Source organism: Corvus hawaiiensis, chromosome 4, assembly GCF_020740725.1.
Source record: "Corvus hawaiiensis isolate bCorHaw1 chromosome 4, bCorHaw1.pri.cur, whole genome shotgun sequence".
Taxonomy (NCBI): Eukaryota; Metazoa; Chordata; class Aves; order Passeriformes; family Corvidae; genus Corvus; species Corvus hawaiiensis.
In genome coordinates, this window is record NC_063216.1 from 17,296,147 (window position 1) to 17,319,419 (window position 23,273).

Below are 23,273 nucleotides of genomic sequence, written 5' to 3' on the forward strand. Positions count from 1 at the left end.
AGGCAGTACCCATAGTGCAAAGGCTCTTGAGGGATTTACACTGAAAAAACCTCATGTTAAACAACGTATTGTACCTGTTCTTTTTCCTTCTCCACTGAGAAACATCCGGCTGCTCTTTTTGAGTTTACCCTGCTCCCAGCCTGCCCACCCTTGACCTTGCCTCTTAGAGAAGTCCTAATGGCTATCAAATTTTACAGTTTTCTTTGGCACAAGCGTCTTGAAAACATCATGGCAACTTAAAAGCTGTAAAAACTGCACTCATTGTTCCTCTGATTCATTAGATTGTAACATTTACAAGGTCACAGCATCTAAAGAATAAAGATGTTAACATTTATGAGTCAAAAAAATAAAGTATCACAGGAAGGACCAGATGTAACAAATAATTTGTTTTATAGAAAAAGTGATTTAACAAGCTTTTCGTGGAAAGACATTTTCAAAAATGGACTTTTCTCTGAAGGTGAAGGGGTTTTGTGGAGTCGAAGTATTGAATGAGTCATGGTATGTCAATATTTTCTTCATAAAATTTGTACTTGGAGTAAATGTTGAATTCTGGTACCACAAATCGCAGATGGAAATGGTATTTCATCAGGTCAGGTTGAGTGAAATTGAAAATCGATAACATTTTCCCACCCAATTCTTCATACATGGGTCAGGTTTTGCAAATTTTGAGAGTAGAGCTGAGCAGACTTCAAATGTGTGGAAATGTGCTGATGCTAAACTCTTTGTAAGAATCTAACATGTTTAGTATTGTTGCTTAGGGTGAGTGTTTCCCAGAGAGCTGAACTTCTGGCAAATTTCACCTGCACTTTACCAGAATGGTCTTTAACTACATTTGAGCTTTTATCCTGGCTTTTAGATATGGAAGTGGTTTCCTTCTTAGGGAAAGTGCAAGTTGGTATGGGAAATACGAATGCCTTAGGTTCAGGTTTTCCAATGTGTGAGGCGTATCTGCTGGAGGTATAGTAAATGTAGACTCTGCCAAAGAATATATACAAATATATAAATATTCCCATGTAATTTTTACTTATCTTAATGGCTTTACAGTCTCAAACTCAGTCATTAAGAAGAATAAGATGCTGATCTGATTGTGATCCAGGACCAGAACTTGTTTGTAATCCTTGTCAGGGTGCATGTAGCTTCACTTCTGCCTGTTACCTTTAAAGTAGCAGTGACAGTGCTATTGCTGCTGTTTGCTCTGAGTTGGAAATGGGAACAAAAAATTTCAGTGCTGATCCTGTCTCACATCTCTCTCTACTGTGAATCCCAGAAAATACATCTTCCTGGCTTCACTAAGCAAGTGGCAAAAAAGCCTTGTGACTTTTGTAGGGTTGATGTTTCATCTCAGGCTATTTCACCTTTTTAAAGGTCGCTTTCTTTCACAGGCATCTGAGATCAAGCTTGCATAAAGCTATGCAATGAGGAAGACAGTTCTGCGCTGTGAATCTGTTCTTAGTTGTGTAGGATTCAGAACCTAGGGGTAGGCCCCTTTTTCCTGTGTTTTTCTGTGGAAATTAGGTTAGTGCATTAACCCTAGGAAGAACAGTGACCAAAACTCAATAAGAAATCAATAAAATTTTTTGAAAGCTTTTAAGAGAGAAGCCATAAAAGTGAAAAATATTACCACCTGGATATATGGGCTCCAGCATATTGCCATGTTTTTGTTGAATAATAGTTGTGGATAAGCAGGCAAGATGCTGCTGTTGCAGAACTGTAGGATGACATTTTTTAGCAGAAGACAACTGATAAAAGAATTTTTCATCTGGTATGCTTTGCCCTCTGTAGGGGCTAGCAGCAACCTCTCTTCAAGCAAGAAGGTAAAACACACTTTCCTGTCAAGTTTGTAAGGACAATGTTATTTACTGTCTCCATAGTGCCTTTTTTGGTAGTGTTTTGTTTAAAGCAATTAGATAAAGATGAATACCAAAAAATTTTTTCTTTAGATACTGAAGAAATACGTGGCTTTATCCATCAATATGTACTTACAAAGATTTTAATACTTCTTTTTCTAGCTATTTAATGGATCCAGCTTCTTTATGAGATATTCTCCATCGGTGTAATATACCTGCATGATCACTTTTGTTTGTGGTTCTCTAAATTAGAAGTTGATGTGGGCAGACAGCTTTCTTTGGCTATTTATTTTGAAATGTCCAAGCACATAAATTACTCCTTTCAATATCAATTGAAGTTTTTGTTTACTAAATTAGCTCCAGATCTTGCCCTTATATTGCTAGTCAAGAAATACTTTAAAATGGACACAGAATTTATTCAATCCTACGCCTATTTTGAACATCTTCTGTTGCATTGTGAGTGTTGGGATCTGTGGCCTTGACAGATGCCAAGATAAAATTTGTGTCAATGCACACTTTCCCATTTTCTATAGAAATCTGTGGAATTCAACACTAAACACTGAATTTGGCTCATTGACTTCCAGGCCTCAGTCATTCTTCCTTTTGCATGTTAATAGCCATAAGGCTTGTTGTGACAGTTTAGCTGTGACACTCATCCAAAATTCATCAACTCCATGCAGACATTTGCTTTGATGTCCGTAGCTGTGCCCATAATGATCTGTAGCTGTGCTGACAAAGTTTGTTGCATGTGTTGTAGTGATTTTTGGACATTCAGGAGCTTAATTAATTGCAACTGGTGCAATGAAGAGTAGGAATGAATTTTTCTGGAGGTAGACTTTTTACTTTCTTGGCGTGAATTCTTTGCCACCTTCTAGGAAAGCTGATTACTGCTTGGAAAAGATGATTATCATGCAGTAAATTTCATGACACTGCTGAAAATGTTTAGACAAATTGGGAACCAGCCATTTTGCAGCTTCCTCACTGTTTTACAGTTTGGTTTGTCTTGTGGACATTAATTATTGCATGCTGATGTGTCTTCTATTCTCTGCTGAAACAGAAAGCTGCAATACTGTGATATGGGAAGCAGAAGAGTTTATTCTTGTTTTATTTTGAACATTTCATAGTTGTACTGTTGTGCTTCTGGAAGAGCTGCTTCTCTGCAGGGTGGCCTTGTGAGGCTTATGAGAGTTCCATCTCTTTGTGGCAGAATACAAAAATTAAACAAATACTGGGGGAGGGTCAGTTTCACCTCTAATAATGAAAGAAGAATCAACCACATTATGTTTAAGGGAAATACAAGTCCCATCAGACTAAAAAGAGTAAGGTCACTTAAAGAAGACAAATTCAAATTCTCTTCCTATGACTGAAATACAAGGACTGTAAATTGCAGCATGTCCCCATGGTAACTCATCCCCACATTTTCTCGGATACTTGTCTAAGGTTTTTTTAAAAAGTTCTTGGATGCTTGCATTGGATAATAACTGCAGTCTCGTAGAATGGGTGTTCTTTAAGTAACATCACTGCTCCTTGAGGAGGGCAGGAGCAGAGCATGGCTGTGTTCCCTAGGACTGTGCTCGAGGAGTTATTTCTAGACTGTAACAAAAAGATTCACCTCTGCTTTCCAGAAAGAATTGTGATGGAGTTTTCAAGCCTCTTTCACCTTGGTAAATAAATAGCTGAACCAGTACAGTTACTAGTACACCCAAGTAAGCAAGTTTGTTTTAATCTCTTTTTTCCTGATCATTTTTTACTTGAAACAAGTAAACTCTTGAAACAAGCAGTGGATTTATGAGATTTTTCTGAACCAGTTCCAGGAAGAGAGGATCAAAATTACTTTGCCAGTGTCTGAGGATGTGTTTGCTTACTTCCAGCCTTGGGATTGGGAGTTGCTGTCTCTTTTGAATACACTAAGCTCAAACAGGTTCTTGGCAGACTGTGTCACTACTACAAATGGCCCTACACCTTATTAATCATTTTGGTGCATTTAGTTCTGAGACTCCCGTGATCCCTGGCATTGTAGTGCCACATGAAATTAATTTCTCTTGGAGCAGAAATACTGCAATACTCTTTTAAGGTGATTTCTTCACTAAACACCCCAAGAGTTCCCTGTCTGAACAGCTGGAATTCAAGGAATTGAAAATTATAAGTATTTTGCCAGTATAGATAAAACTTTAGGTTTCCCTTTGAGAAACCTTGCTAATTCATCAGTAGATGCACCTACATCCATTACAATTTCATAGTTGGATACCTACATTTATTTTTTTTCCTTTTGGTTCTGGTTTTTGTTATGGTAACTCCTTCATGATGAAAGATAACATTAAGTGACCCAAATGCTAAAAATGTTAAGGATAGTTGAGGCTACAAAATCAGTAGGGAAAGCTTAATTTCTCAGTCAGAGGTGTTTAGAGTGGAGATTTCTATTAACACCCAATTCTATCAATTACAGGAAAAAAATACTAGGATATGACCTAACCAAAAGGAAATGAACACAGATGACCCCTGCAAATTTTGAGTTTACAACAGACAAAATGAAGAGCAAGTCTGCAGGTTTTATGAGATTGAATGTACTCCTTTTACTTTTACTCTATATGAAACTTACTAAGGAAGCTGTGAATTCTGGCATGTCAGATGTGACATTCTGTCCATAAATTATAGCTGTTCCATACTTAGGCATTCTTTAAAGAATGTCTTCCTCCAGGTATGAGAGAGGAGAAGATGGAGTGGTGGTCACATTGTTTGCGTTTCTCTTGGCAGCAGAAAGAGAGCTTCAAAAAGGTTCAGCCCTTGGAGTTTGCAGGCTTTGTGCATGTTTTTGTGAGGTTTTCTTTGGTTTTTTTGGTTTGGGGTTTTTGGTGGGGAGCAAGGGGCTGGAGTTTTTTTGGTGGTTTTTTTGGGGGTTATTTTTGGGAAGTGTTAAATTCACCAGTCTTAGCCCCTTGGTTTTTGCTAGCAATACTGCAGATAGAAATTCCAATCAGCCTGCTAGGTGAAGTTTTTAAATAGTAGTGTGAGTTTTGGAGGGGAAGAAACACCAAAACCCCCACAACATGGCTCTGAAAAGGAGTTTGAATGTTTTGTTCCACTTCTAGTTTAGTACAGCTGTTGGGGTGCAAAAGGGAGAAATAATTTTCTAATCCTTTTGCAATATTAGTTGTGACTTGAACTCCTGAGAGAACAAGGTGGAAAGAATCAGTTTCTTTTGCTTTTTTTGTGGTTTCTGTATCTGTTGCATTGCCCTTTCTGTAACTTGAGTTTGTATTGCATCACCACTTTGTGCTGCTAATCACAGTACAGCTTTTTAGAAATAAGTATTATATAAGGGGCAGTCATTCGAAAGGCTTCACATTTCTTTGGTTTTTTTTTTTTTTGGCCTTTTGAGGGCTCTCCCACTGCTTATTTAAAAATAGTCCTGTTTGATTCATTGCTTGAAGAAAACGGGAATTGATTGATCAACCCTTGGCAGTCTGATGCTGAGAAACACAGCAGGTGATAACAGCTTCTTCTGAATTCCCTCTTCTCAAAAGACTCACTGCTGGAAAAAGTTGAGAACAAACCTTAAAATGAAGATGCCATTTTTTATGAGTGTCCTGAGGGGAACACCTGGCACGCCTGACACCTAAATCATGTTAGATGCTTTTTGAGTATTGACTTGGCCAGTTAAAACTTGGCATTACTGTAGAGCTCTATTTTTGTCCCTGTAGCCTGTAGAGAAGGCTAGATAGGAAGTTTCTGGGAATATTCATCAATGGTTGTGGAACCTGCAAATATCTGCTGAGTGGAAACCAGACTATAACATGTTGGGAATATGCTCCCAGGCACACGGGGCTGTGGCCTAATGAGAGCAGCTTCTCAGAGACTGCATTGCAGGTTGTTTGGAATGAGCACTTGACTTGCTGGTTCTTGTTTTCAGGAAGAATCACAGATGTCTCTTTGTGCTGTTGTACTGGACTCAGAAGGTAGGGCACAATCACAGGCTGTGCTGAGTGGGCACTGGCACAACTAATGGATGGAAATTGTTAGTAAAGAATGAGAAACTTCTGAAACAGAGCAGTGCTTTAAGGACTAGGAAATTTATCTTTAAGCAGCAGGTTGTATTTTTCTTTGGAAGATCCTTTCTCCAGCTTCTTATTTCAGGTATTGCTGTGGTGCCAAATGCTGAGTTACGAAATAACCAATTGGTTTTGCAGAAAAAGCCAAATCTGTAATTCCATTTTTGAGCTGCTGAAGAGATTGTAGAAGGGGAATTTCAGAGCTGTTGGAGGCAGGTGGATGGAGAGTTGGAGAATTTAGAGTTTAAGGTAGATTTTTGGAAGAGGCCAACATGAGGGGAGGGCTTGCAACAGAATTTGGGAGAAGCCTGTCCCTGCTCTCACAGGTTGTGTGAGGAGGGACAAACCCAGCCATCCTCAATCCAATGGTCAGAAGTGCCGGAAGCACTGAGTGGCTGAGTCTGAGCTGGCTCTTCAGAGGAGCCTGTTTTTCCTCAAACCACTTTGCTTTCTTGGGATTGCATCTGGGTATGATACCAGGCAGCAAAAGCTTTTCATGGAGTACTTTTAAAAGCAGGAGGGGAAAAAAAAATGCAAGTCTGTGTGAACAAGAACCTAATTCAGAAATATGTCAATCACCTCTGCAATGGAAGGCACTTTTGAAATGTAATGCTGTGATAGCTCTGATATACCAACAGGTGGTTTTCTAAAAGGTTTGTCTGTTTATCATGTGCTGCCTAACTTAGGGAGAGTAGCTGTGGTTTTTGGTCTAGCACACCACAAATTTAGACCTGATACTTATCAAGCCATGAGGTTATCTTTAATTATTTATGCATTTTTAGTTGGTTGATGTGCACCACTGAATTATTCACAAGAGTGACTGTGATACTAATGTTCCATGTATAAGCCAAAATACAGTCTGTTAAAAGAGGAAAGTTTGCTTTCTCTAGAATGAGTGGAGAAGTGATTTATTTGTATGAGGGAGGGAAGATCATGACAGGATTGTTTGTAGTTGAAGCAGAATCCATCTCTCATCTTTTATGATCCTCTTTCAGATACAGACCAGTGTGAAAAACCCCAAACAACTCTATCATATCTTCTGAGAATAAAATACTGGAGTTCTTGTGTTTCTTGTTGTACATGGATTAATACAGAAAATTACAATTTATTTGTTATAAAAGGCATACTTCTGTCTCATGCCATATTAATAGCATGCTTCACATAGTTGTTACAGGTCAAAGGTTTCACTCATTCTCTGCTTGATTATTTTGAAGCCAGAAAATAAAAACTATATTTTAAATACAAAAAGTGTACCAAAATCAAGTGTTCATTTTTTATTTTTGACAACATATCATTGTTTACTGTGATGATACTCCAATTACTTTGTGAAGGAGTGTTCTGTACATTGGCTTGCTGCTTTTCAGAGACATATGACACTGCTATGTGTTGGATGAAGTTGCCAACATGAGCCTAAAAGAAATATTAGGGATATGCATATATTCAAAAAACATGCTCAGTTGGAGAAATTTTTCTGTTTTGTTAGAATTCTCTTTTTACAAAAGCTTCTTTTTCCTCCTCTTGTGTTTTAGATATCGATGAGTGTGAAAATGACTTCTACAATGGGGGTTGTGTCCACGAGTGTATCAACATTCCAGGCAACTACAGGTGTACATGCTATGATGGGTTCATGTTAGCCCATGATGGCCACAACTGTCTTGGTAAGTAGTGAATGCTGGCAAGAAACTCTCATTTCATGGCTGTGGCAAGTAGGCCTGGTCTGTTTTCTGCATTTTATCATCTGCCATGACTTCAGTAAAGACTTGATCCGGGTCACACTGAATAAATTCAAGCCTGTGTGTTGACTCCAGTGTGGTTTAGGTCAGATGGTTACAGCTGTCACTCTGAATCTCGACATGCTCAAAGCAGTATGTCCATGTTTAATATTGCTGAGGAAAACCCTGACCCCCACAGCCTGTGCTGGATGTTTGGGCTTCTTTTTTAAGAAAAGCAATCTGTTAAATAAATTAAATATACTGAGATATATTTTGTCTGTTTCTTCCAACTTTTGAAATCCCAGTATCTTTAGAGCTTGCCCTCCCCTTTTTTCCCTTTTCAGGCAATATGGTTTTAGGATATGGTGTATGAACATAAATTACAGAATGTTAGAAGTACAAGTAAGCGAGGAAGGAATACTTGGACATTGAAACAGGGCAGAAGAAACAGTAACCTGTAATAAGTGGAGGGACACTGTCCTCTGACTGTGCAAAGCCCAAAGTGCAGGATCTTCACTGCTTTAGCAGTCTGAGGATTTGGGGATCTGTATATTTGATTCATGGCCATTGCTCTGGTTTAAATAGCTTTGGTTTGTCCTAGAAGCTACAGAAGTAGGTGTTTTTGTTATGAAATTTCTTCACAGCAATTACCTAGAAATTAACCTAGATTGCTATGTCCAGTTTCCCATAGCTGCCTACTTGCTGGTCATTTTTTGTTAAATTCTAGTATTTAGACTATGTTTCTTGGTGTTCCAAATAGAAATGCAATGACCATGTTTTGGTACAGTCCTAAGTAAATTTCAAGGTGTCATTTATAAAAAAGTGTGTAAAAGGGATGTTTTTTCTGTGTCAGCAGCAGCTCTACTTTTGTAAAAACTGAGATACTTGCAGTGAAAGTCAAGAAATGAGGCAGTGGACTAGAAATACTGAAGTCCAGTATCACCAGTCTGCACTAACTGAAGCTAAGAAAGAACTAGAATTTCGGGGCAAGGATTTGATTAGCCTTTCAGTAGATGTATTTTGTACTGCATTTCTTTTCAAACAGAGCAATATTTGTTCAGATGGATTATATATCCTGACCATTGACAGGGGTTTGATTCAAACTTCCAAATTTCATTTGTTATAGAACAGACTAAATAGATTTATTTGCCTCAGCCTGATGATTAATGATTAATGGTGCAAGAGGTATTTCCTATACAAAGAGCATCCAGACATTAATTTAAAAAATAAAATTCTATTTATTCTAATATTCATAAATTGTTACTGAAACAGGACACAAGCATAATCATATAGTTCAGCTATTTGGAATCAAATAACTGTGCATATGTGTTGTTTCAAACAGCTTACTAGTTTCAACTTTGTCCAGACAACTCCCATTATAGTAGGGAAAAAACCCTTTTGAAGAATGAACAGCAAAAGGAGCGACCTGATCAAGGATGAGCCATTGAGGAGAGCTGTGGGATTTTTTTGGACCTACTGTCTGTGTTTTTGCTCTCTGGCCATGAAATGTGGAGGCTAAGTCTACAGAGATAGTCACATTTCTAATTATATTTTCATTGATTTCTATTCAGCCGCTTGGTTTTTTGTGGGTGGTTTTTGGTTTTTTTGGTTTTTTTTTTTTAATTTAAAAAAAGGCCAACAATAATATAAACAGGTGACTACAGTGGGAATAATAGCAAAGAGCTCCCCTTCTCCCAATGTACAACCTCAGGACACTAAAAGAGGTCACAATTGTCTTTGTAATTTTGAGACCATGGATTGGTGTGGTTGTGTCTGCAACTAATGAATGATCCTTAGCATATCTTAATAAAATATCTGGTTTTACTTACAGGCACTGAAAAGGGAATCAAGGCACATTCCCTCTTCCGTCCTTCTTTAAAATTTGAATGAATTTAATGAGGACCAACATGTCTGGTTGTAAGGTTTTAAACTGAAGGTTTTAACTGTGTCAGTGACCATGCCAGTCTTGCTATGACTGCTTGTTGTGTACTGACTCAGATTTGGGACACCACTGCTAGAAAAGAGAGAACTTTTTTTTTTTTTTTTAATGGTATTTTTCTGCCATTATTTGCACCCCACCTCGTTATCAGTTGTACTGACTGTTGTGATGGCCTAGTTGTTTCCATTAGTAGAGTATCAGTTTTTGAAAAGGGTGACATTCTAATCCCTTACCTTCTTGACCAGCTTTATTTCCCTTCTCTTATGCTGCAATGAATGTGTAAATGCAGTTGGGCTGATTTAAGAGGCTGCAATGAGGCCTCAAATTAAAAAAAAACCAACCTGTATTTGCAAGATTTAAATTAGCATTTCTAGAACATTTTGGAAACTGGTTTGCTTATTCTAAAGACTTTCTTTTTCACCATGATGAAATTAGGCATTGAAAGGAATTAAAGTTTTGATGAGTCCACTGGTTTCCATCTGTTCTTGCTTTTTGAGAAACCACTTATTTTTCATGGATTTTATGGACACAAAGAATGCTTCACAATTTCACCTTTCAATGCAGTCTTGTAATGAACAAGATTGCATCAGAATTTCTGCATATCTTGTTCGACATCAGGATTTCTACATATCTTGCTTGACTGAGGTCTCTGCAAAATCTTAAGCCATCTCTTCTTGACAGGGTTTACATTCCTTTATAAATCTTCACTGAATGTCTTTCTAGTAACATCAGTACAGCAAGATGATTAAAATCTTCTTTATAAATAGCAAACTTGGAGTTTTCAATTACAGCAGATGCTGTGGACAAGTTAGTGTTTCTTCCTTCCTTCTTCCTTCCTTCCTTCCTTCCTGTAACTCAACTTGCTTCCTAGTTCATGTTTTTGTTGAGGAGTTTCTCAAATATAACATGAAATTACTCCACATAGGATTCAAATATGATGATATCCTTGTCTAGCTAGAAATAAAATTTTTTTGCACTCCCCTGAAATAGCAGTAGTTTTTTCTCAAAAATTGCTCTAAATTCTGCTCAGTGGATGCAAGACTAGTATTTGGTCTCATACAACAGGTTTGAAATACAGTTTCCCTTCTTGTGCATGAAACACCAGTCTGAGGGTTTTATAATGCTTATCTTTTCTGATATAAATACAAATAGCTATGACCTGCTCTCATCTCTCCATTTTGTGTGTTGGTTGGGGTTTTTTTTCATATTTTCTTTCTCCTTAGGTCTGATTTGGGATTGTCACTTTTTTAATAGGGAATAAGCATTGCTTTTTTGCATAAGCACTTCTTGCTGCCGGGCTGCACACATCCTGACTCTTCCTTTTTCTAAAGATTAGGATGGGTTCCATGAAGTCCTCTGTTTTTCATGTGTTCTGTCATTTGTAAGCATACTAAAGATGGTTGCAAACTGTTCTTAGAAAGTATCAAAAAAAAATGCAAAGCAGCATGGACAAAAAAATGTATTCAGAGACATACTTATTTATAGGTTTTTCTGTGGTATTAATTGCTGTAGGAACATATATGAATACCTTGTAAATACTAATAAATTTGTCCTCAGAAATTCCTGTAAGGAAAAGAGATCTAATTTCCATTGTTCTATAGATTAGTAACTAGGGCAAACAGATTAAGTTGCTTCTCAGTCTTCACACAAGGTATCTCGATGTCTGCACCATAAGCAAGAGTAGAATCCTTACCCTTCTGCATCCCTGCTTTTATTGCAAATAGTCTGTGTAGCCTTGGTTTCTCTTACAGGAAAATAGCAATTACTAAATTTGGACATCTGTAATATGATATCTCAATCGATTCTTTTGTATGTCAGACCTCCTGAAGACTACTATAGAAGTAGGTTTTGATGATTCTGGATAGTTTGTGGTTCTTCAGCAGTTAATTCTTTGTCTGACTGAGAAGAATCCTGGGAAGCAGAGGGAAATTCTGGTTAGAAATCAGGGCAGAAATGCAATTCCTAGTGTGCATGATAGGTTCCATAGAACTCTCTGCAGGAGCTGAGCAGACACAAGCGTGGCAGACACAAGCACAGTGTCAGCTGTGAATTGAATAGCAAAGTCCTAGCTATGCCCACAACCTTGAAGGTGTGCTTGGGGCAGAAGGCCTGATTTTCCAGCCTGAATAATGGAAATTAGCTTCTTATTTGTCTGTTCTCACATGGTACTTTGCATCTCTCGACAGAGTGACAAAATCACATGGAAACCCCTGTGGGAAAGGAGAGGTGGCACTTTCCCCAGAGCAGCTGAACCTGCTCCAGGAGTGGTATTGATTTGCCAGCTCTGGTAGATGGAGCAAAGCAGCACTTCCAGCTGGGTATTTGGGAGCCTGCAGCTAAAGGAGGAACTTCAGAGACAATCAAGAAGCTGAGGAGGCACAGGCCTTGAGGTGCCTGTTATAAAATAGACCTTGGAATCTCAAATCAGTATAAAAGCTCATGTTTGAAGTCACACAATTTTGTTTCATCTAAGGTCTGAGGTTAAGATCTAAACCCAAGTGCCTGTCTTGCAGTGCTCTTTTAAAATCTCTTGGCTTATTCTAAGAGGGAAGAGGTTTAACCCTGGCATGTAGGCTTAATTCGTGGCTGGGTGGTAGTAATCCGCAATCTGATTCAGATGACAAAACTAACATTGGCATATGCACAGAATCACTGAATCATTTCGATTGGGAAAGACCTCCAAGATCATTGAGTTTAACCTTTAGATTATTGAGTCCAACTTTTAAATGTATGTATATCACATCATATCATATCATAGCATAGCATTCAGTCATCTTTCAGTAAATGTTCCAGTGTTCTATGCTTTTGGGGTTTTTTTCAAAATAAACCCAAACCCATTAGAAATCAAAATCTACCTGTTCCTAGCCTGCTGTTCAAATGTACACACTGGGACTTGGGATTGTGGCCTAATCTGACTGTCAACATGAAGTGGGAGGACAGTTGCAAATGTGTGAGAAATCATTCCTAAAGCTACCAGATGTATCTTGTCCAGAAGTGTCACATAACTCAGGATTGCATCAGCACTGGTATGATTAAAGGGACCAGTGTCTTCCTTTTAATTTAGCTGTATTTTTCTTCTTATCTCAACAGCTGTGCACAATTGTTGCTTGCTTAAACTCCAGGAAAATGCTGGTATTCCTAATGTTTGTTTTTCCTTATGTTTCCTGACAGTTCAAATAGATTTTTTTTTTTTTAAATGCAAACATTTTTAATATAAAACTAAACAGCTTTTGGAAAGTTGTTTTTAGTTTCATAAAAACAAATATTTTAAAGAGGAGCTGAAAAATGGTTCATTTCCTTGGCCATCTTCCAGTTTTCCTTCCCCTTCTTTCCTAGTTCCAGAAGACTATTAGGTGAGCTGACAGTTGAGTGTTGTCCTTCTCTAGCACATTAACAAGGCCTCTAATAATATTATCAGTCATAAACTCTCTTCCAGATTTTGCTTCTTAGTAGTTCCAAGCTCCTTGGCAGATGGAGGAAGGTTGAATCCACCCAACAGCCTTCTTTTTTAACTCTTCATTTTTTATGAAAACAAATGTAAAATTATGGTACTTTGTCAAGAAGGTTAATAATCTAAATCTTGAAGTTCTTACTTATTTCCAGACTTGTACTTGAACAGAATTTTGGGACTTGGCAGGTGGTTTATGCCTTAAAAGAAGCAGGCCAGACCCCAAATCAGATCTCAGTGGTTGAGTAGCAAGGGGCTGTTCTGACTGTGAGGGGTCCAGGCCACAAGATGGGAATGGGAATGTATAATATATATATATTTATAGACAAGATGAGAATTGTCAAAATGCAACGTTTAACAACAGATGTATCTGTGTGTTTTAAACCCTTGTGAGCTCTGAATTTCTGCAAAAGATGACAGGCAGTGATCAGGTCCTTAGGGAGTAGTAAGAACCTTGAGCAGTGGGGAGCCTCTGGTATTTAGCTACCGAACCTTCCCAAGACAAGCTGCAGTGAGTGTGTTCACACAAATCCATGCTGCAAATTGCACAGCAGACTGCCTTTTAGTGACAAATGTGTTCTTGCAGAATAAAAACATTTTTTGAAGTTCTTTGGTTTTCAGATGCAAGCCTAAGTGACAAAGAAAGTTGTTTTCTGATATATTTCTTCAGCGAACTGATTTTTACCATATTCCTTGGTTTTAGATATTTTATCAGTCTTGTTTGGTCTGTACATTAGGTTAATAAGAACAGCTGTGATTCATCACAACAGTTTAAAGTATTCAGTCTTCGTGGTACAGTAGCATGAATCAGATTTTAGAACATGTATTGCTATTCTGCAGTTTGTGCTGACTGATGACTAGGTGCTGAGAAAATATGGATAGCTAGGGTGCAAATGTTCTGGAGACAATTCTGTATTAGATGTTTACATGCAACTTCTATATATATGTGTTTGCTTTTGTTACTTGGCTGCCTGCATCTTGTGAAAGTCTCCATGGTGCCAAGTGGTAGCAGGCAGTCAGAGAACTCAATTAAGTCTCTCCCTTTCAAGATGGGATTATGGTATCTTAGTTCTGATGATCTTCCAAAATCCATAAAAGTCTGGAATTCTCTTTGTGATTAATGGAAAGGTCTTTGGTATCCAGCCCTCTCTGAAGCTAGGACCTGAACACACTGCTTTCCTTATCTTGCTTTTTCTGTTTCTGTATAAAGTTTCCCCCTTTAAAAGTACTCTAATGTTTGGTCACCCCACATTAATCTTTGGAGTTCAAATGGGATATAACTTTCTTTACATGTTAATTTGCCATAAGTTTGCTTTCTTAAGCCAATGTGATCTGAGAAGTACCAAAACAAGTGAGAGTATAAATCAGCACAGACCAAAGGTTTTTGTTAGGTATGGGGAAATAATCAAAAGTGTAGAATAAATCTTGGTGGCTGTCAGCTATGAAGTTAGATTCTCAGACTATCATAATAAATTAGGAAACTGGGAGCTGTGTGACAGCAGCATCAATCTCAGTCTCTTGTTTCTGCAAGTCTTCTTGTTGTCTGAGCCTTTTTCTTTTTTTTTTTCCAAGTACTTACTCCCTGGAGGAGGTAATCAATCACAGGAAAGATTTCTCTACATTGAACACTCAGGAAAGTAAAGAATGAGCAGCTTAGAGTGTGAAGTTAAGATATATATAAGTTAAATCCCATATGGATGCTCTTAGTTGGTCTGATATGGCTGTAGATAGTGTCTTGGTTCAACAAGCTCAGATATCCTGCATCCTTACTGCTTTACCTGATTTGTGTTAGTTTTGTATCTTTTCTTAATTCATTTTAACTTTCTCATAATAGCAAATTTCTGAGCCAGTGTGGCCGATATCAATGTATACCTTAAGGGAAAAACTATAAAATACATTGAATTTATCAAAGCTTTGGGAGCTGCATCATGTTTAGCACTTACTTAACCCAAGGGAGAATGTGTGTTCACCTGAGGGTGCAGGGTTGCAGCCTATAATGGGTGTGTTAGGTGTGTATGGCATTCAAGCCCTCCCTAATGCAATGGTGCTTTTTTCAGTCCTAGAAATTACACAGATCCAGTTGAAACACTGAATTCATTTGGATTACAAAAAGACATCAGACAAAGAAGTCATCTGATCGCTGATTTCAAGGAGAGTCACTGTCGAGCTATGCTTAGAATGCAGTGTTGATTTATAATAAACAATATGATTTATACAGTCAAGAAACAGCCATCACGAAGAATATCTGCTACATAGTTGCTGACTGTATTAGAAAATGAAACCTAACTCTTTTCCAGTAGGAATGAGTCCTAGATGGAAAGTTGGTGGTGAATTTCCTTGTTAAGTAGATTTTAGGGTCTCAGCTTTCCATAGTGCCCTGCCTTTGCTGTCTAATACTCTCCATGAATTTCTGCATCTTTACATTATTCTTTTGACTTCAGTGTACAATGTACAAACTTGAATCAAACTACAAGACCAAGGTAGAGGCTTGTTTTTACTGCTTTCATTACCTTCTGCAAACTTCAGTTCCTTTTCAAGCATCTCAAAATATTCCCTGTGTACATGTTCCTTACTAGAGTTGGATCAGAGCATAAGACATAATTTTGCATAAAAGAGGAGCAGAAAGGGACATGGCAGCATATTTTAGTACGAATTTTTTGATGACTGTAGCTAGCATCAAAATAATAATATTAATTACTCATTAAAAAGTCACTGGACATACTTTACAAGTATGATAGCTTAGAGAATTTGGAATGCTTGGGATTAAAGCAAAATTTATTATTAAGAGGCCTTATGAGATATGGAAAGAAATTATTAGAAACAATTCACTCAAGTCTTCAAAAAGGGTGAGAAGGAGGACCCAGGAAACTACAGACCAGTCAGCCTCACCATCCCTGGAAAGGCAATGGAACCGCTTATCCTGGATGTTACCTCTGAGCATGTGGAGGAAAAGAATCATAAAATCACAAAATGGTTTGGGTTGGAAGGGACCTTAAAGATCATCAAGTCCCACCCCCTGCCATGGGCAGGGACACCTTCCACTATCCCAGCTTGCTCAGAGCCCCATCCAACCTGGCCTTGGACACTTCTAGGGGTGGGGCAGCCACAGCTTCTCTGGGCAACCTGTGCCAGGGCCTCAGCACCCTCACAGGGAAGAATTTCTTCATAGTGACAAATGTAAATCTACCCTCCTTTAGCTTAAAGCAATTTTCCCTTCTCCTATCACTCCATGCACTTGTAAAATGCTCCTCTCTGGCTTTCTTGTAGCCCCACTTCGACTACTGAAAGCCCACAATAAGGTCTTCCTGGACCCCTCTGTTCTCCAGGCATGACAATCTCAATTCCCTCAGCCTTTCCTCCCAGCAGAGCTGCTCCATCCCTCTGCTCCCTTTGGTGTCCCTGCTCTGGACTGGCTCCAGCAGCTCCCTGTCCTTCCTGTGCTGGGATCCCAGGGCTGGATGCAGCCCTGCAGGGGGGTCTCAGCAGAGCGGGGCAGAGGGACAGAATCCCCCCTCCCCTGCTGCCCACGCTGGGGGCTCAGCCCAGCACAGGGGGGTTCTGGGTTGGGGTATGTTGAGCTCTCACCCACAGCACCCCCAAGTCCTCCTGCCAGGGCTGCTCCCTCTGCTCATCCCCACCTGGATTGAACCCAGGGGTTCCCCCGACTCAGGTGCAGCACCAGCACTTGCTCTTGTTAAACCTTATGAGATTCCCATGGGCCACTGCCCGAGCTTGTCCTGGTCCCTCTGGATTGTCACTGCACCCTCAGCCTGGTGTCATCTGCAGACCTGCTGAGGGTGCCCTCGATCCCTTTGTTTATGTCATGGATTCACCAAGGGGAAATCACACTTGACCAGTTGGATAGCCTTCTGTGATGGAATGACTGGCTGGGTGGATGAGGGGAGAGCAGTGGATGTTCTCTGCCTTGACTTCACACACTGTCTCCCACAACATCCTCGTGGCTGAGCTTGGGGAGTGCAGGTTGGCTGAGTGGGCAGTGAGGCGCATTGAGAAGTGACTGAACAGCAGAGCAGCACTGCAGGGTCTGGCTGTAGGCCTGTAGCCAGTGGTGCTCCCAGGGGTCAGTATTGGCCCCAGTATTGTTGCTCTTACTCATCAGGCCCTGAGTGAAGGGGCAGAGCACATTTGCTGTGATCAAAAACAGTAAGGAGTGTCCTGGCACACCAGAAGGTGCTACCATTCTGTGAGACCCAGACAGGCTGGGGAGCTGGGCAGAGAAGAACCCAACAAAGTTCAAGAAACAGGGTCCTGCGCCTGGGCAGGAACAACCCTGGGCACCAGGACAGGCTGAGGTGATCTGCTAGAGAGCAGCTCTGAGAAGGACCCGAGGGTCCTGGTGGACAGTGAGCTGTACCCAAGCCACCAGTGCCCTGAGGGCAAGGAGGCCAATGGAATCCTGGGGTGCATTGGGAAGACCATTGCCAGCAGGTCAGGGAGGGATCCTGCCCCCTCTCCTCAGCCCTGTGGGGCACATCTGTAGTGCTGTGTCCAGCTCTGGGCTCCTCAGGACAGGAGGGACATAGAGGTCCTGGAGCAGGGCCAGCAAAGGGCTGTATAGATGATGAGGGGACTGGAGCATCTGTCCTGTGAGGAACCAAATGGGTTCTGTGAAAGGCTGAGGGACCAAGGCTTGGTCAGCCTGGGGAAGACATGACTGAGAGGGGATCTTATAAATGTGTACAAATATTGTCAGGGACAAGGGGCACAAACTGAAACACAGGAAGTCTCCATCTGAATATAAGGAAAAAGTTCTTTACTGTGAAGGTGACAGATCACTGTAACTGGCTTCCTAGAGAGGCTGTGGAGTCTCCTTCTCTGGAGAGATTCAAAACCTACCTGGACACAATCCTGTGCAACCTTCTCCAGGTGCCCCTGCTTCAGCCAAGGGTATTGGGCTAGATGATCTCCAGGGGCTCCTGCCAACCCTGTCTGTTCTGTGTTTCTGTAATTAAAATATACTTTGTTAAATAAATAAGACTCCATATTGTGCCATAGGATGGAGCAGAAGTGTTTGAAAAAGTTGAGAAACTTTATTTGATTATTTGTGTTATTTTGAAGGCATAATTAAGAAACTGCTTCTGAAATTAATCAGAAACTCTGTAAAAATTACTAGTACGGCAGCAGTGAAAGGGTTCTGGACCTGACTAAGGATTTTGGGGGATGGGATTTTTAGCATGTGGCCAATTGCGTAAGGCTAGTTAGATAAGATGCTAAGCACTCTGGTCCCAGTTAATCAAAACTTCTATGTGCACAACAGATATGAGTCATGACATCTGCTGCCTGTGCAACTGCAGTGGTTTCTTTAACAGGCCTGAGAGTGGCTATATGTCACCAAGTTTTGTTCAGTACTTACAAAAAAACTCTGAAACTCCCTGTATGAACATGTTAGGGGAGTCTAAAAGACTTGGTTTTACTCACTTCAAAAATAACTTGAAGAACTCCTCCAAACTGTAAAACCGGAGTGGACCACAGGCTCAAGCTGTCAGTGACTGCACATTGAAAGAATGTGAATACTCATTCTTGTGCTCTGAAATGACATGACTACCCCAGGCATGGACTGAGTTTTGCTTTGAGTGGATTCCAGCAAGTGTCCACTTCATCATTTCACACAGGCTACGTGTCTGAGTGGGACCTCAGCCTTAGGGCTTTCAAGTTGCAGAATTTGTCAGTAGATGGTCAGTCCACTTGTCTTAACATGTAAATAGTTTTCCCTCTGATTTAAGGTTCTGTACAACCAACACTGGATATCTCAGAGTAAAAGGTAAGAAGGCTTTCAGTGAAATAAATTGCCCACAGAAAGCTCTGCACCATTCCTGTAATTTATAGATCAATTTATGTGCAAGAATCTACTGGATTGGGTCCAGCAGAGATCTGTGGAGGTGAACAGGGGACTAGAACATCTCTTGTATGAGGAGAGGCTAAGGGAGCTGGGCCTATTCAGCCTGGAGAAGGGAAGATCAAGAGAGGATCTTATCAATGTCTGTCAGTTCTGCATAGAGGGTGTCCTGATAAGAGGTCGGAGCCAGGTTCTTCTCAGTGGTGCCAAAAAGTAGGACAAGAGGCAAAGGGCAGAAACTGGAACACAGAAAGTGTTCCATGAGCAACATGAGGAGAAGCTTTTTACTGTGCAGGCAACTGAGCGCTGGAAGCGCAGAGAGGGTGTGGAGTCTGCTTCCCTGGAGACCCTCAAAAGCCATGTGGACACAATCCTGAGTAATATGCTCTAGGATGACCCTTCCTGAGCAGAGGTGTTGGATGATCTTCAGTGTACTCTTGAGTAAGAATTCTTAGGTTTTTTTCTTAAAAAATTGCACACTGTTATATAGCTGTTAGAGAAATCCATTTATGTGTTCCCAAGTCCCGGTGAGAAGAATATACAGCTCTGGTGAATTTTACAGGGAAGGTGGAGTTTTAAGGTGGTTGTTTGTTTTGATTTATTTTGGGTTCTTTGTTTGTGTTGGCTTTACACTACCAAGCCAGCTCCAAACTTACTAATTTCATTCCTTCTCTACACAAATATGATGTTCCTGAAGTCAGGTTTTTTGACTGCTGTTGCTTTTCATTGGTAATTCCCAGCTCAGGGCAATGCTGGTCTCTCTTTATAAGAGGTGAATGTGGCTGATGTGTCCATCTGTTGAGTTGCTTAGCACTAACACAACTTACTGCAGCTTACATATTCTAATGGATGGCTGCTGCTTAGCTGGTGCGCAGGTGTCCAACTGTTTTCTTAAAACCAGGTAGTCCAAAAACCCCAACCAACCAGTCCAGCTTTGTACTGTGTGATCCAGCACAACTGGCTTGTGTTGCCATTTCATATTAAAAAAAAAAAAAATTACTCTTTTCTGTAAGATCTTTATGTTTCAGGTATTTATGTCAGAGAATTCAGAGAAAATATTTGTTCTAAATACTAGGATTTGTGTTGCTCATGTTTAGGAGAGTGGAAATGCTGAACTCATTTCCCAGGTGACAAAAATGCCCATTTGCCCAAACATTTTGTGCCAAATGAAGCATTCATTCTCTGAAACTATTCAGAAACTGAGGCCGTGTTTATAAAACACTTTTCACCAAAAATGGAGATACTTTCAGGAAAATGTAATTGTTTTGATATGACCTACAGGAACAATTTCAGCACTTACACAACATTTTCAGCACTTTCCTGTTCCCTAAAAGTTTAATGAGTAAATATGTGTCTGACTAAGATAAATTGCCTGAATAAGCCAATATTTTTCAACTCCTGCCATAGTTCTCATTTCACTGTATTGAAAGTTGTGCTTGAGACTCTCCCATTACTTCCACTTTTCATGGACCTCAGGTATTATCCATATAGAGAGTGAGAATGACTTCATAGCCCACTGGATGCTGCAGTGCTTAGGGTAAAATCACTCATCTGAATCTAGAGAGGCCCCTAACTGTGTTACTTATAGATACCAATGAAAATCATTAATCTAGTCATTTTCTGGGCTTTTATTACCAGAGCTCAGGAACACCATGCTTCATGTGTATAGACCTGGAAAATATTACCAACTTGGGATAGAGATACTGTCTCATTTTTCATGTCAAGTTTCGTGGTTTGTTTGACCCACAGCAAAATCTTTTTTTCATTATTGAAACAATAATAACAATAATAACAATACAACAACAACAACAAAAAGCAGTTTCGAGTTAACCCAAACATCATTTTTCTAATCTTGGTAGGGTCTATAAGTAAATGTACAAGCAAGCAGGTATAAGCAGTAGTTATCCTGGAAGAAGGATAGTTCAGTTCAGCCTGCAGCAGCTAATGATGCTGAGGGACCAGACAAAGTAAGGGGCATTATGATAATAGACTAAACCATTTACTTCACTTATGTCAGATTTTTCCTTCAGTTGATCTGGACTGCTGCTTGTTGGTATCTGTAGTTAGCTTCCCTCCACTAGTTTATGGAGTACTGTTAGTCCAGCATTTGCCACTTGGAGTGCCTACATATAAATAGATGTCAGTGGGAACTGCGAGCTTACACTAATGAGGCTGTGGTTGTCTGTGCCTCACAGAAAAAGCTTCATGCCAAGCTGGAGGCTGCTGGCATTTGCTAGACAGTGGCACAGATGAAGAAAGGCATGATCAAATTCACACAAAATTGTTTTAAAACCTTAATCAAAAGAGTGGATAATATGAATAAATAATTGAGCAGGAGCTTTGTTGTGTTTAGGTTCTGTTGTGAAGAGGCCACCTGTGGAAGGATAGAAGCTACAACTAAGAAGTCACATTCACAGATTTGGATGTTTGTTTTGGAAATGCTAAAAGCTGTGGAAAGGGTTTTGGTGTCTTAAGAGGACAGAGAGTGGTGCCCAGTAACAAGTGACATCGAGAGACTTGAACTTGATGCAACATCCACTCAATATCCATGGGGCTGATACCTTCAGCTCAGCAAATGGGTAGAAATCACATATAGCAAACTGTAGAGTTACATGCATGTTTCCTAGGCTGTACAGAGCAAAGCAGTCTTTTGCAGCTGCATTTATGCTGTGTTTGAGTACTGTGAAATTTAAGGCGTTCCACTGTGTGTCACAAAATAGCTACAGAAAAGATTTGAAGCATCCTTTTCAAGTTGTGCACATCTATAGCTGTGCAGGCAAACAAGAAGCCCAGTCAGTGGGTGCTGAGGGGATAGGTGACTGTAGCCCATTAAAACACTGAATTCTCCAGGACAGATCACAGCCATCACTTTAAGTGTTGTATCCTTGTACATAAGAAAAGAGTGGTTCTAGGGATCAATTAATTAATCAATCATTTTAGAATGATTTTAGTATTCATCACCCAGAGGCATTCTTGTGGTTGCTTCTTTATGTTTCCCTTCTGTAAAATGTGCTATATTTTTCAGGGAAAGGCAGTTTTTCACACATTTTGTTGGTTTGGGGTTTTTCTTTTATGTCTAGTTCAGTAAACACAGACTATGTAGGATTCATCTTCTGCAAGTGGATCTTTTCTCAGCAAGGGCTCTAGTGAATACTTTTGCAGCTGTGGGAGTGAAGGAAGCATTGAAATCAAGGCCGTGGTGCTCTTTCTCCTTTTCTTCACCAGATTTTTCAGTTTCTGAAAGAAGGGGACAAAAAATAGAATCTATCTTCATGTGCAAATAATAGAAAACTTAGGCCCAGCTTTTAAATTTTTGGTGAAGTCTGATTTCAGATCTGCTGGAGATACAAATGCTGTATACCTAGGTTGCGATGTCTCTTGCTTCTAATATTTCTCCCTGCATGCTCATATAAAGTCAGTCTAGGGAAGATGGTTGGCAGCTCTTTCAAGTAGCAGTGATTCTTGTTTCTATGGCCCCTCAGCTGCTGCAAGGGTTCACCCTCCCTACCTTCACAACATGTCGCTGCTTGTAGGAGCGTTCCAGCAGGAGCACCTGCCTGCAACCTCTGATCTGATACCACTCCTACATGCCAGATTTGCGCTTTGGGCTTACATGGGTATCTTGAGATCCCATCTTCCAAGACACCCACTCTAACAGAGCATCATGGTACTTGGAGGGTTAGAGAAGTGAGAAGAGTGTGTTCCAAATGCTGCTGTCATTAAAGGTTAACTTCTAGAAATGAACACATTTTGTTTTAAACATGATACACTGAAGTCATTTGAATTGTTTCTGTAATTATCTTATTTGTATATTGCTGTGCTTCAGGGTTCAGAATAGATGAGAGAGACAGTACGAGGCTAAGGGGGATTTGTAAGATCAACAAAAATGCAGAAAGGGCAAGTAGTGAATGAATATTTACTCTTTCTCACAATAGTGGAATCTGGGGGCATTCATCCAGACTATGAAGCAGCATCTTAGAAATAAACAAAAGTATGTCTTTTTTATAAAACTTATAATAAAATTAAATCTCTTAGTTCAATTGGAGAAGTAATTGCCCCATCGTGTTGGGCTCATTCGAGATTAGAGAAATCCATACAGGACAGAACCAGCAGGACAATGGTCTAGGAAGTGATTTAGGAAAGTTGATAGGTATGAAAGTGATGGCTGAAACCTGGAAGAACATGCCTGCAATGGTTCTGTCCCATCTCTATAGTCTTCTCCTGAATAGCAACTACAGGCAAATGTCAGAGATGCTGGGCTAAATGTTACTTTGGTATAACTATGACTGTAGTAAATCCAGGAATATGATTTTTTTTTATTTTAATTAGACTTTCAGTCAGCTTTCTGAGTAGAAATATTCAGAATATAGTGATTTTAAAATTCCTTACATTTTCTGAGCGTGTGGTTGCTAATCATTTCC

General features: G+C 39.8%; 1 protein-coding gene across 2 annotated transcripts in view; it reads left to right on the plus strand.

The window, feature by feature from the left end:
• The window catches only part of SCUBE1 (signal peptide, CUB domain and EGF like domain containing 1), a 194,866-nt gene that overhangs the window by 23,670 nt on the left and 147,923 nt on the right, over window positions 1-23,273 (plus strand). For both annotated transcript variants that reach the window (XM_048301601.1, XM_048301602.1), the window contains exon 3: window positions 7,426-7,554. In XM_048301601.1, the coding sequence (XP_048157558.1) occupies window positions 7,426-7,554 (129 nt within the window). The remainder of the gene's footprint in view (window positions 1-7,425; window positions 7,555-23,273) is intronic.